Genomic DNA, 13,034 nt, shown 5'->3' with positions numbered 1-13,034 from the left:
CCCCAAAGACACATTGTACAGCGAGCTCGCCACTGGTATCAGACCCACCGGCCGTCCATGTCTCCGTTATAAAGACGTCTGCAAACGCGACATGAAATCGTGTGACATTGATCACAAGTCGTGGGAGTCAGTTGCCAGCATTCGCCAGAGCTGGCGGGCAGCCATAAAGACAGGGCTAAATTGTGGCGAGTCGAAGAGACTTAGTAGTTGGCAGGAAAAAAGACAGAGGCGCAAGGGGAGAGCCAACTGTGCAACAGCCCCAACAAACAAATTTCTCTGCAGCGCCTGTGGAAGAGCCTGTCACTCCAGAATTGGCCTTTATAGCCACTCCAGGCGCTGCTTCACAAACCACTGACCACCTCCAGGCGCGTATCCATTGTCTCTCGAGATAAGGAGGCCCAAAAGAAAAAGAATATATTGCTGTAACTTGGGTATGCGTTCTTTAATTATAGTGTCTTAAGTTGTTATATTTGTCAAAACTACCGTAAATATTAGAATATTGTTTTCTCACAAAAATGTGTGTGCAAGTGTGGAGCAGTATTATATGGATGCAAAAATTAAAACAAAGATTATTGAATTTTTGCAGCCTGATACAGGCCATTTGGCCCATCTGCAAGTGTTGACTCTGAAAGTCTCTCAGTCTCATCCCTGCCACTTTGTTATTCCTTTTGGGTTTCTTTTCCTTTTTCCTGTTCCTTTTTATTTATCCTGTTCCTTTTAAAAAGGCTACTTATGTATTCTGTTTCCACCATTGTTTCTAGTAGGGCATGTCAGGTCTGAACAACCCTTTGAATTTAAAAAATGGCAACCAACTCGCTGATTATTTTTTTTTCCTATTTATCTTACCAAACGAATCAATTTTAACACCTTATATCAGATTTTCTTTCAACTTTCTCTGTGTTGAAGAGTCCCAGTTTCTGTCATCTTTTCTCAACTGTCGTCTTCTCATCCCTCTTTGCAGATTCATGAACTGTGAAACTAACCTATTTAACTTCAAGCAGTTTAATAAGTTGAAAACAGTAACTTGAAAATTGCCTTCACTTTCAGAAGCCCTAAAATTCAGAATCGTGGTTTGGTGACCACTTAGCTGCTATAGAATCATAGAAAGTTTAAGGCACAGAAAGAGGCCACTTGGCCCATTGTGTCTGTGCTGGCAATCACTATATGATACTGTCGTTACTATCGTTGCTGTCTTTCACTGAGTTTTTCTCACAAGCTGTCATCTTCATTGTCACCATGGTATTAGTTGAAATCTTTCACAATAATCTATGGATCAGTGCTGTCTACCGATCGAATATTAGTGGGATGGTTTCCTCCTGAATTGAAGTTTATAACTTCCAGAAATGAATGTGTGCCCTCCATCAGTCAACCAGCCATTTTAGTTCAGTTGCCAAGGAGTCTTTGTTAGTTTATTTGCTGCTACATGCAGCATTTTGTAACATGTTTGTTATTTCCCCAATGGACCATTTGGGTGAATTCTGTGTTTTTTTTAAGCTCTGTAACGTGAACAGGCATTTGGTGGCCTTTAACCAAATCTAGGAACGGAGACCACTTAGCAGTGCTAAGCAAGATCATTGTCCTGATCCAAATCAGATGTATTAAGGTCCCTTGGAAAACTTTAGGCAGTGTCTTCCTTTGAAATGCAACATAAGCAGGTGATCTGGTTCCATCTGCTTCTGACTGAATGATACCTTTTAAATTGTTCGTGCCTAAAATATTTGTATGGATAGTCTAGAGATTTCGAGGATGAGCAATACAGTAGCTTTTTATTGTTGCTGTTTTTCAGTAATATGTCTCACAGTGGGAAACTCTCCAAAATACATGATCTCAGTATGATCAGTACTTTTTTTTTTTAAAAAGCAACTGTTTAGTGGGGTAAGAGGAATATAGTGAATGCTGTAATTTTGGTACATTGTATTGCCCTTCTGGGTTATGGTCTTTGGAAGTTCATCACAAGGGTACTATTTTTTTTAAAAACAAGTTAGATGCTGTCACCAGAGGGAGCTATTTAGTTAAGATTTAAAAGTTATTGTACAATAAGTGAATTTCTCTCCAGGTCCTGTCTGGTCTTACATAATTTCCCTTGAAATTTTGAAGACCTTATACTGTAGCATGAAATAAATGTTAGATCCAGGTGGGTGATGGTGTGGTTTGCTCCCACTGTTCTCCTCCCAGCTGAACACAGCAAATGTTTTTGTTACTAGGGTTTTTTACCCCTTGTGTTTTATTTGTCAAATAAACAGCCATAGGTTTAAAACTGAAAGCTAGCTATTTATTAAACAATATTCATTCCAAAAATGATCACAACCGCACCATTGCATGCATTCTCACACTCGTAGACAAGCGGCCCACGTACATACACAAACAAACAAGGATAGTTAGATAAAGAGATAAAGGGTAAGTGTTTTGAAGTGAAGTAGATGTTTGTGTTCACAGTCAACCTATTGAATCTTCTCAGTGGACAGTTTCTCTTTAAAGTTGCAGGCCTGGGTGTTTGTAGTTTTCTGGTGGTTAAGATTTTAGTCTGGAAGCAGTGGTCACTTGGACTTCCTTCCTTTGATCTTGTAATATCTCGTGCTCTCTTCCCCCTCCCTCTTTTTCTTTTTCTTTCTCTCGTGCATGCTGTCTCTCAACAGCCCCCCCCCCCCCCCCCCCCCACCCCCAGTTTGAATATATAGGCCAAGTCAGCGGACCAGTGGCCATTTTACAGCACATTGTCCACTTTCTTTTAAGGAAAAGTCTTTTTTATCACCCTTCAGTTTGGCTCTGTGCTTTCATCGCTGCACTTCTCGTAAGCATCACAAAAATTATTTTATAATCAAAAATATTGCACAGTACTGCAAAAGCAGCTGTCTTAATTGGCAATTCACCACTGCACTAGAAACAACTGTTACAGCATTCTTTTATGTATAATCTTCATGGCATGTTTATTTGTCTGGGATTTCAATAGGTACAGCTAAGCAAGCTTTCTCCAGTGTGTTCAGATAGTATATTACTTGAATGTTTTGAATTAAGCTGGAAGTTAAGTGGTGCATTTGTGTATACTCCTGCAGTTCAGATGAACCACGTAATTGGAACAGGATATTCTGCTTTTGGTTCACTCTTTGTCTAACCTGGCAGTATTTGGGTATCAGAGTGCAGAAGTACTGTATTCCAGAACTAGCTGCACTTCTAGCCAAGCTGTTCCAGTATAGCTAAAACACTGGCATCTACCTGACAATGTGGAAAATTGCTAGGGATCAGTGCTGGGGCCTCATTTTTTTGACAATTTATATAAATGACTTGGATGAAGGGACCGAAGGTATAGTTGCTAAATTTGCTGATGACACAAAGGTAGGTAGGAACGTAACATGTGAAGAGGACATGAAGCTACAAAGAGATATAGATGGGTTAGGTGAGTAGGCAAAGATCTGGAAAATGGAGTATAATGTGGGAAAATGTGAAATTGTCCATTTTGGCAGGAAGAATAAAAAAGCATATTATCTAAATGGTGAGAGATTGCAGAGGGATCTGGGTGCCCTAGTGTATGAATCGCAAAAGGTTTGTATGCAGGTGCATCAAGTAATTAGGAAAGCTAATAGAATATTATCATTTATACCGAGGGTGAGGTGAGAGTGACTGCCTTTGACATCAAGGCAGCGTTTGACTGAGTATGGCATCATGGAGCCCTAGCAAAACTGGAGTCAATGGGAATCGGGGGGAAAACTCTCCGCTGGCTGGAGTCATACCTAGCGCAAAGGAAGATGGTTGTGGTTGTTGGAGGTCAATCATCTCCGCTCCAGGACATCACTGCAGGAGTTCCTCAGGGTAGTGTCCTGGGCCCAACCATCTTCAGCTGCTTCATCAATGACCTTCCTTCAATCATAAGGTCAGAAGTGCGGATGTTCGCTGATGATTGCACAATGTTCAGCACCATTCGTGACCCCTCAGATACTGAAGCAGTCTGTGTAGAAATGCAGCAAGACCTGGACAATATCCAGGCTTGGGCTGATAAGTGGCAAGTAACATTCGCACCACACAAGTGCCAGGCAATGACCATCTCCAACAAGAGAGAATCTAACCACCTCCCCTTGACATTCAATGGCATTGCGATCGCTGAATCCCCCACTATCAACATCCTAGGGGTTACCATTGACCAGAAACTGAACGGGAGTAGCCATATAAATACCATGGCTATAGGAGCAAGTCAGAGGCTAGGAAGCCTGTGATGAGTAACTCACGACCTGACTCCCCAAAGCCTGTCCATCTACAAGGCACAAGTCAGGAGTGTGATGAATATTATCCCAGTTCTGATGAAGGGTCAATGAACTGGGCGGCGCAGTGGTTAGCACTGCAGCCTCACAGCTCCAGCGACCCGGGTTCAGTTCTGGGTTTTGCCTGTGCGGAGTTTGCAAGTTCTCCCTGTGACCGTGTGGGTTTCCTCCGGGTGCTCCAGTTTCCTCCCACAGCCAAAGACTTGCAGGTTGATAGGTAAATTGGCCATTGTAAATTGCCCCTAGTGTAGGTAAGTGGTAGGAGAATGGTGGGGATGTGGTAGGGAATATGGGGATTAATGTAGGATTAGTATAAATGGGTGCTTGTTGGTCGGCACAGACTCGGTGGGCCGAAGGGCCTGTTTCAGTGCTATATCTCTCTATGACTCTATAACTGAAATGTTAACACTGCTTCTCTGTCCACAGATGCTGCCATACCTGCTGAGTATTTCCAGCATTTCTTGTTTTTATTTAAGTGTGATGGAATACTGCCCACTTGCCTGGATGGGTGCAGCTCCAACAAAACTCAAGAAGCTCGACACCATCCAGGACAAAGCCCGCTTGATGTGCACCCCATCCACAAACATTCACTCCCTCCACCACTGACACACAGTGGCAGCAGTGTGTACCATCTACAAGAGGCACCGTAGCAACGCACCAAGTCTCCTTAGACAGCACTTTCCAAACCTATGACCTCTACCATCTAGAAGGACAAGGGCAGCCAATGCATGGGAACACCACCACCTGCAAGTTTCCCTCCAAGCCAAACACCATCCTGACTTGGAACTATATTGCCGTTCCTTCACTGCTGGGTCAAAATCCTGGAACTCGCTTCCTAACAGCACTGTGGGTGTACCTACCTCACATGGACTGCAGGGGTTCAAGAAGGCATCTCACCACCACCTTCTCAAGGGCAATTAGGGATGGGCAATAAATGCTGGCCTAGCCAGTGACACCCACATCCCATGAACAAATTTTTAAAAAATACAAAAGTAGGGAGATTATGCGACAGTTATACAGGGCATTGGTGAGACCACATCTGGAGTACTGTGCACAGTATTGGTCTCCTTATTTAAAGAAAGATGTAAATGCATTGGAAGCAGTTCAAAGAAGGTTTACTGGACTAATGCTTGGAATGGGCAGGTTGTCTTATGAGGAAAGGTTGGACTGGCTAGGCTTCTGTCCAATGAGGTAACAGTAAAAGGCAACTTGATTGAAACATAAGATCCTGCGGGGTCTTGACAGGGGATGTGAAAAGGATGTTTCCCTTTGTTGGAGAATCTAGAACTGGGGTTCACTATTTATAAATAAGGGGTCGCCCATTTAAGACATGAGAAATTTTTTCTCTGCCGGTCGTGTGTCTTTGGAACTCTCTTCCTCAAAAGGCGGTGGAAGCAGAGTCATTTAATATTTTTAAGGCAGAGGTAGATAGATTCTTGATAAGCAAGGGGGTGAAAGGTTATAATCAGATCAGCCATGCTCTTGTTGAATGGTGGAGCAGGCTCGAGGGGCCAAGTGGCCTACTCCTAATTTGTATGTTCGCATGTCCTGTCCACAAAAGACAGGACAAATTCAATCTAGCCAATTACCGCCCCATTAGTCTACTCTCGATCAGCAAAGTAAAGAAAAATGTCATTGACTCACTGCTATCAAGCAGCACTTACTCACCAATAACCTGTTCTCCAGTGCTTCGTTTGGGCTCTGCCAGGACCTCTCAACTCCAGACTTCATTACATCCTTGGTCCAAACATCGACAGCAGAGCTAAATTCCAAAGTTAAGATGAGTGTAACTGCCCTTGACATCAAGGCAGTATTTGACAAAGTGTGGCATCAAGGAGCCGTAGTAAAATTGAAGTCAATGGCAATCGGGAGGAACACTCTCCCCTGGTTGGAGCCATACCTAACGCAAAGGAAGATGGTTGTGGTTGTTGGAGGCCAATCTACTTCCCCCAGAACGACATTGCAGGAATTCCTGAGGGCAGTGTCCTAGGCTCAACCATCTTCAGCTGCTTCATCAACGATCTTCCTTCCATCAGAAGGTCACATCCAGTCATGAATAGTAGTGGGCAATTAAACAACTAACAGGGGGAGGATCCACATATATCCCCATCCTCAATGGGGGAGCACATTAGTGTAAAAAATAAGGCTGACGCATTTGTAACCATCTTCAGCCAGAAGTGCAGAGTGCATGATTCATCTCTGCCTCCTCCTGAGGCCCCAGCATCACAGATGCCAGTCTTCAGCCAATTCAATTCACTCCACGTGATATCAAGAAACAGCTGAAGGCACTGCATGATGCAAAGGCTATAGGCCCTGACAATCTCCCGGCTGTACTACTGCAGATTTGTGCTCTCGAACTGTCCGCACCCCTAGCCAAGCTGTTCCAGTACAGCTACAACGCTAGCATCTACCCAACAATGTGAAAAATTGCCCAGGTATGTCCTGTCCACAAAAAACAAGACAAATCCAGTCCGGCCTATTACCACCTCATCAGCCTCCTTTCGATCATCAGCAAAGTGATGAAAGGTGTCTTCAGCAGTGGTATCAAGTGACACTGACGCAGCAATAACCTGCTCTCTGATGCTCAGTTTTGGTTCCTCCAGGGCCACTCAGTTCCTGATCTCGTTACAGCTTTGGGCCAAACAGCCGAGGCGAAAGCCCTTGGAATCAAGGCAGCATTTGACCGATTGTGGCATCATGGAGCCCTGGCGAAATTGGTCAATGGGAATTAGGGGGAAAAACTCTCCACTTGTTGGAGTCATGCCTAGCACAAAGGAAGATGGTTGTGGTTGTTGGAGGTCAATCATCTGAGCCCCAGGACATCACTGCAGGAGTTCCTCAGGGTGGTGTCCTAGGCCCAACCATTTTCAGCTGCTTCATCAATGACCTTCCCTCCATCACAAGGTCAGAAGTGGGGATGTTCACTGATGATTGCACAATATTCAGCGCAATTCGCGACGACTCAGATACTGAAGCAGCCATGTCCAGATGCAGCAAACCTGGAAAACATCTGCTTGACCGTAACAGTCTGACAAACATAAATATAAGTACAGTTTTTTTTTTTTGGTGACATTGGCTGAGTGAAGGATTTTTATTAGGACAGTGGGAGAACTCCCTATGTTTCTTTGAACAGAGCTGTGGGATTTTAATGACCACCTGAACAGGCAGCTTGGAGCTCAGCTTAACAATTCATTTAAAGGAAACATTATTCTGAGGGTTCATTTAAGTTGCATTACAGAATATAAATTTGATGCTTTTAATGGTTGAGCAGTGGACATGCTTTGGAAGAGTGGTTAGGCCAGTTGTTTTCATTTATACACAGTTATATCATAAAAGCTAAAATCACCTCAGCCCCAGGATATCACTGCAAGAGTTCCTCAAGGTGGTGTCCTAGGCCCAACCATCTTCAGCTGCTTCATCAATGACCTTCCCTTCATCATAAGGTCAGAAGTAGGGATGTTTGCTGATGATTGCATGGTGTTCAGTATCATTAAAAACTCATCAGATACTGAAGCAGTCCATGCCAATTAGCAACAAGACCTGGACAACATTCAGGCTTGGGCTGATAAGTGGCAAATAATGTTCATGCCATGCAAGTGCCAGGCAATGACCATCACCAACAAGAGAATTGAACCACTGCCCCTTGACATTCAATAGCATTCCCATGATTGAATCCTCCACCATCAACATCCTGGGGGACATCATTGACAACTGGAGCAGCCACCTAAATACTATGACTACAAAAGCAGATCAGAAACTGGCTATTGCACAGCGGGTTGCTCACCACCTCACTCCCAAAAGTCTGTCCACTGCACGCAAAGCAAAAGTCAAGTATGTAATGGCATACTGTCCCCTTGCTTGTATGAGTCCAGCTCCAATAGCACTCACGAAGCTCAACACCATCCAGGACCAAGTATCCTGCTAGATTGGCACTCCATCTGCTATCTGTGCACGGTGGCTGCAGTGTGTACCATCTACAAGATGCACTGCAGCAACTTGCCAAGACTCCTTCAAACCTCTTCCAAACCTGTGTCCTCTATCACCTGGAAGAACAAGGGCAACAGACATGTGGGAACACCACCAACTGCAAGTTCCCCTCCAAGTCACACGCTGTCTTAACTTAGAAATATATTGTTGCTGGGTCAAATTCCTGGAACTCTCTACCTTGCAGTACTATTGGTGTACCTAAACTTCTGGGCTGCAGTAGTTCGACAAGCTGGTTCACTTCTCAAGGGTGGTTAGGGATGGGTAACATGCTGGCCATGCCAACGATGCCCAAATTCCACAAACTGATTGATTTAAAAAAAAAATCCACAGCACTGAATTCCTTTAGCTTTAAATACAAAGAATAATATTCACCTGTTTGAAATTATAGCCACATAATCATCAAATAGTTAATGATTAAAAAAGGCTTTAGCAGAAAACAGGTTGGGCTATCTGATGTGACGATATTGTACTAAAGTAAGACTTCTGAGCAAGAATTTCTAGGAACTGCTAAAATGATTAAGGTTGAACTAACAACTGAGTTCATATTTTCAATACAGCAAAGCGCTAGTAAATATGAAAAATTTTACTGTAGTTTGACTTGATTTTTCCTGAAGAAAAGGAAATAAATATTTTTCTTGTCATATTCTAGGCGAAAACTAAAGCTTCAACAGAAAACAGTCTCTCTATGGTCATGGATAAATAGACCAAAAGAACTGGAGAAGTACATTAACCCCCTCTATGAAGCCAACAGCCTAGTTATCTGGCCTTCAGTTGCACCACAAAGCTTGCAGTTGTGGGAAGGTGAGGGAAGAATTATGTTCTTCAACTAGAAATCAAGTGATATTTGTTGTTTTGCTTTTTTTTTTTAAAGTATTGAATTATTCAGCAGGTGTTCTGTTTGTTTACACAACCAGTGCTGTTAGTAACACAATATTGTATCTAAGTATTAATTGTGTGATGCTTTTACACTTTCTTTTATAAAGATAATGCTCCCAATAGAGTTGTTTTGTAGCTCACATTTGTTGTCTTATATCTTGGATTTCATGAGGTGAGGCACAGCATTCATCTATTCTGGTTGTCGATATTTGCAAGTGTGAGGCACCTTCAGCTAATTCACAGACTTCGTGTCAGTTCAAATACTACAGTTAGAAAAATACCTATCGTTATTCAACTCAATGAGTCCATTATATTGTATTTAAAACTAGACTGCAATTCTTTGCCATGTATCTTGCTACATTCTGTTCCTGTCCCCAAAAGAAAAATAACCTCCTTACTGAGGGTATTGTTCTGTGAAGTGCACTGAGAGCTGTAGATAGTTTAGTGAGATTTGTAACAATAAGTTATAACAATGTAGTACTTCAATCTTTAAATGGATTGGAGTGAGTGAAGAAGGCCATTCAGCCCATCGTGTCTGCACTGGGTCACTGAAATAGCAATTCTCTCAGTTCCATTCCCCCGCCTTCTCCCTGTAACACTGCCCATTCTTTCTTTTCATATAACTGTCTAATTCCCTTTTTTTGAATGCTTCAATTGAACCTACCTCCACCGGGTTCTCAGACCTCAACCACTTGCTGCATGGAAAAAGTTTTTCATCATGTCACTTTTACTTCTGTTAAATACTTTAAATCTGTGCCCTCTCGTTCTTGATCCTTTCACGAGTGGGAACAGTTTCTCCCTATCTACTCTGTCCAGATCCCTCGTGATTTTTGAATTACTCTATCAAATCACTTCTCCGCCTTCTCTTCAAGGAAAACAGTCCTAACTTCTCCAATCCATCTTCATAACTGAAGTTCCTCATCCCTGGAACCATTCTCATGAATCTTTTCTCCAATGCTCTCACATCTTTCCTAAAGTGCGGTGCCCAGAACTGGACGCAATACTCCAGCTGAGGCCAAACTAGTGTCTTATACAAGTTCAACATAACCTCCTTGCTCTCGTATTCTATGCCCCTATTAATTAAGCCTAGGATACTGTATGCTTTATTAACCACGCTCTCAATCTGTCCGGCCACCTTCAGTGACTTATGCACATATACAATAAGGTCCCTCTGCTCCTGCACCCGCTTTAGAATTGTACCCACTTGTGTCTCCACTTTCTTCCGACCAAAATGAATCACTTCACATTTCTCTGCATTGAAATTCATCTTCCACCTGTCTGTCCATTCCACCAACTTGTCTATGTCCTTTTGAAGTTCTACGCTATCCTCCTCACAGTTCACAATGCTTCCACGTTTCGTATCATTTGCAAACTTTGAAATTATGCCCTGTATACCAAGATCTAGGTCATTAATATAGATCAGGGAAAGCAAGGGTCCCAACACTGATCCCTGGGAAACTTGCTACAAACCTTCCTCTAGCCTGGAAAACATCCATTAACCACTATTCTTTGTTTCCTGCCACTCAGCCAATTTTGTATCCGTGTTGCTACCGTCCCTTTTATTCCATGAGTTACAAGTCTGCTCACAAGTCTGTTGTGTGACACTGTATCAAATGCCTTTTGAAAGTCCATGTACACCACATCAACAGCATTGCCCTCATCAACCCTCTCTGTTACCTCCTCAAAAGAACTCCAGCAAGTTAGTTAAACATGATTTTTTCTTAAGAAATCCATGCTGGCATTTTAAAATTAAAATGCATTTGTCCATGTGACTATTAATTTTGTCCCGTATTGTTTTTTCTAGAAGTTTCTCCACTACTGAATTTAAACTGACTAGCCTGCAGTTGCTGCGCTTATCTTTACACTCTTTTTGAACAAGGGTGTAACGTTTGCAATTCTCCAGTCCTCTGGCACAACCCCCCCCCACCCCGAGTCGAAGGAAAACTGAAGAATTATGGCCAGTGCCTCTGCGATTTCCACTCTCCCTTCCCTCAGTATCCTTGGATGTATCTCATCCAGTCTTGGTGCTTTATCCACTTTAAGTACAGATAACCTATCTAATGCTTCCTCTTTATCAATTTTAAAACCCTTCTCGTGTCTGACTAACCTCTTTCAACATTGCCTGAGATGCATTTTCTTCCTTGGTAAAGACAGATGCAAGGTATTCATTTGATATTTCAGCTATGCCCTCTGCCTCCATTTGCAAATCCCCTTTCTGGTCCCTCATCCGCCCCATTCCTCCTTTTACCACCCTTTTGCGATTTATATGTCTATAGAAAACTTTGGGATTTCCTTTAATGCTATCTGCCAGTCTCTTTTCATGCTCTCTCTTTGCTTCTCTTGCTTTTTCACTTCCCCTCTGAACCTTCTATATTTAGCCTGGTTCTCAATAGTATTTTCTACCTGGCATCTGTCATAAGTACACCTTTTCTTTATCTTAATCTCTACCTCTTTTGTCATTCAGGGAACTCTGGATTTGTTTGCTCTACTTTTTCCCCTTCTAGGGAACATACATCGACTGTGCCCGAACTATCTCCTCTTTGAAAGTAGCCCATTGTTCATCTACTGGTTTTTCTGCCAGCTTTTGACTCCAATTTATTCACACCCAGCTCCATTCTTACCCCATTAAGTTGGCCTTCTCCCAGTTAATTATTCTTACCCTGGATTGCTTTTTGTCCTTTTCCATATCACTTATGATCACTATCCCCTAAATGCTCTCCTACTGATACTTGATCCACTTGGCCCACTTCATTCCCAAGAACCAAGTCTAGCAGTGCCTCCTTTCTCTTTGGACTAGCAACAGACCGCGTAGAAAATTTTCCTGAACACACTCAAGGAACTCTTGCCCCTCACTGCCCTTTACACTACTATTATCCCAGTCTAATTTGGATAAATCAAGTCCCCCATTAAAACTACCCTATAATTTTTGCATCTCTGTAATTTCCTTGCAAATTTGTTCCTCCATGTCCTTGCCACTAGCTGGTGGCCTATAGATAGCACCAAGCACCTTTTTTTGTTCCTTAGTTCTCGCCAAATTGATTCTGTCCTTGACCCCTCTGGGACATCCTATTTCTCGCGTACTGCAATGCTCTCCTCAATCAATACTGCCACCCCTCCCCCTTTTTTCCCTTTCCTCTCTTTCCTGAACACCTTGTATCCAGGAATATTTAACACCCAGTCCTGCCCTTCTTTGAGCCAGGTCTCTGTTATAGCCACAACATCATTTTTCCACATGGCAATCTGCGCCTGTACCTCACCAGTCTTATTAACCACACTATGTGCATTCACATACATGCACATTAACCCTGATTCAGACTTTATTACTTTATCCCTTACTCTGACCCCACCTAATAATGTACTGTTCCCTACTTTCGTGCTATCTACCTCCCCCAGTATTTTGTGCACCTTGGTATTCCTCTCTGATACTTGCTGCTGGTTCCCACACCCTTGACAAGTTACTAGTTTTGCTTCCCTCCAATTTGAGCTCCCTCTCAAGTTCCCAACCCCCAGACAATTTAGTTTAAACCCTCCCCAACAGCACTAGCAAATATCCCTGAAAGGATATTCATCCCAGTCCTGCTAAGATGCAACCCGTCCATCTTATACAGGTCCCACCTGCCCCAGAACCAGTCCCAATGTCTTAGAAATCTGATGCCCTCCCTCCCACACCAGTTCTCCAGCCATGTGTTCAATCGCTCAGTTCTCCTATTCCTATGCTCACTTGCACGTGGGACTGGGAATAATCCTGAGATTACTGTTTTTCAGGTCTTGCTTTTTAATCTCCTTCCTGGCTCCCTAGAATCTGCTTTCAGGACCTAAGGCCCTGAAAGCAGATTTTAGGGAGCTAGGAAGGAGATTAAAAAGCAGGACTCATTCCGCCCACCACCCCACCCCCACCCCCTCGCCCCTTACCTGTGT

At 43.0% G+C, this 13,034-nt stretch overlaps 1 protein-coding gene across 1 annotated transcript in view; it reads left to right on the top strand.

Annotated features, from left to right (window-relative positions):
- mtmr9 (myotubularin related protein 9) overlaps nucleotides 1-13,034 on the top strand; it is an 88,185-nt gene that overhangs the window by 62,364 nt on the left and 12,787 nt on the right. The window contains exon 9 of the mRNA XM_068024110.1: nucleotides 8,890-9,041. Within this exon, the coding sequence (XP_067880211.1) occupies nucleotides 8,890-9,041 (152 nt within the window). The remainder of the gene's footprint in view (nucleotides 1-8,889; nucleotides 9,042-13,034) is intronic.

Source organism: Heterodontus francisci, chromosome 3 (genome assembly GCF_036365525.1).
Source record: "Heterodontus francisci isolate sHetFra1 chromosome 3, sHetFra1.hap1, whole genome shotgun sequence".
Lineage (NCBI taxonomy): Eukaryota > Metazoa > Chordata > Chondrichthyes > Heterodontiformes > Heterodontidae > Heterodontus > Heterodontus francisci.
Note: the sequence above shows the minus strand (reverse complement) of the source record. Positions and strands in the feature narration are given on the sequence as shown.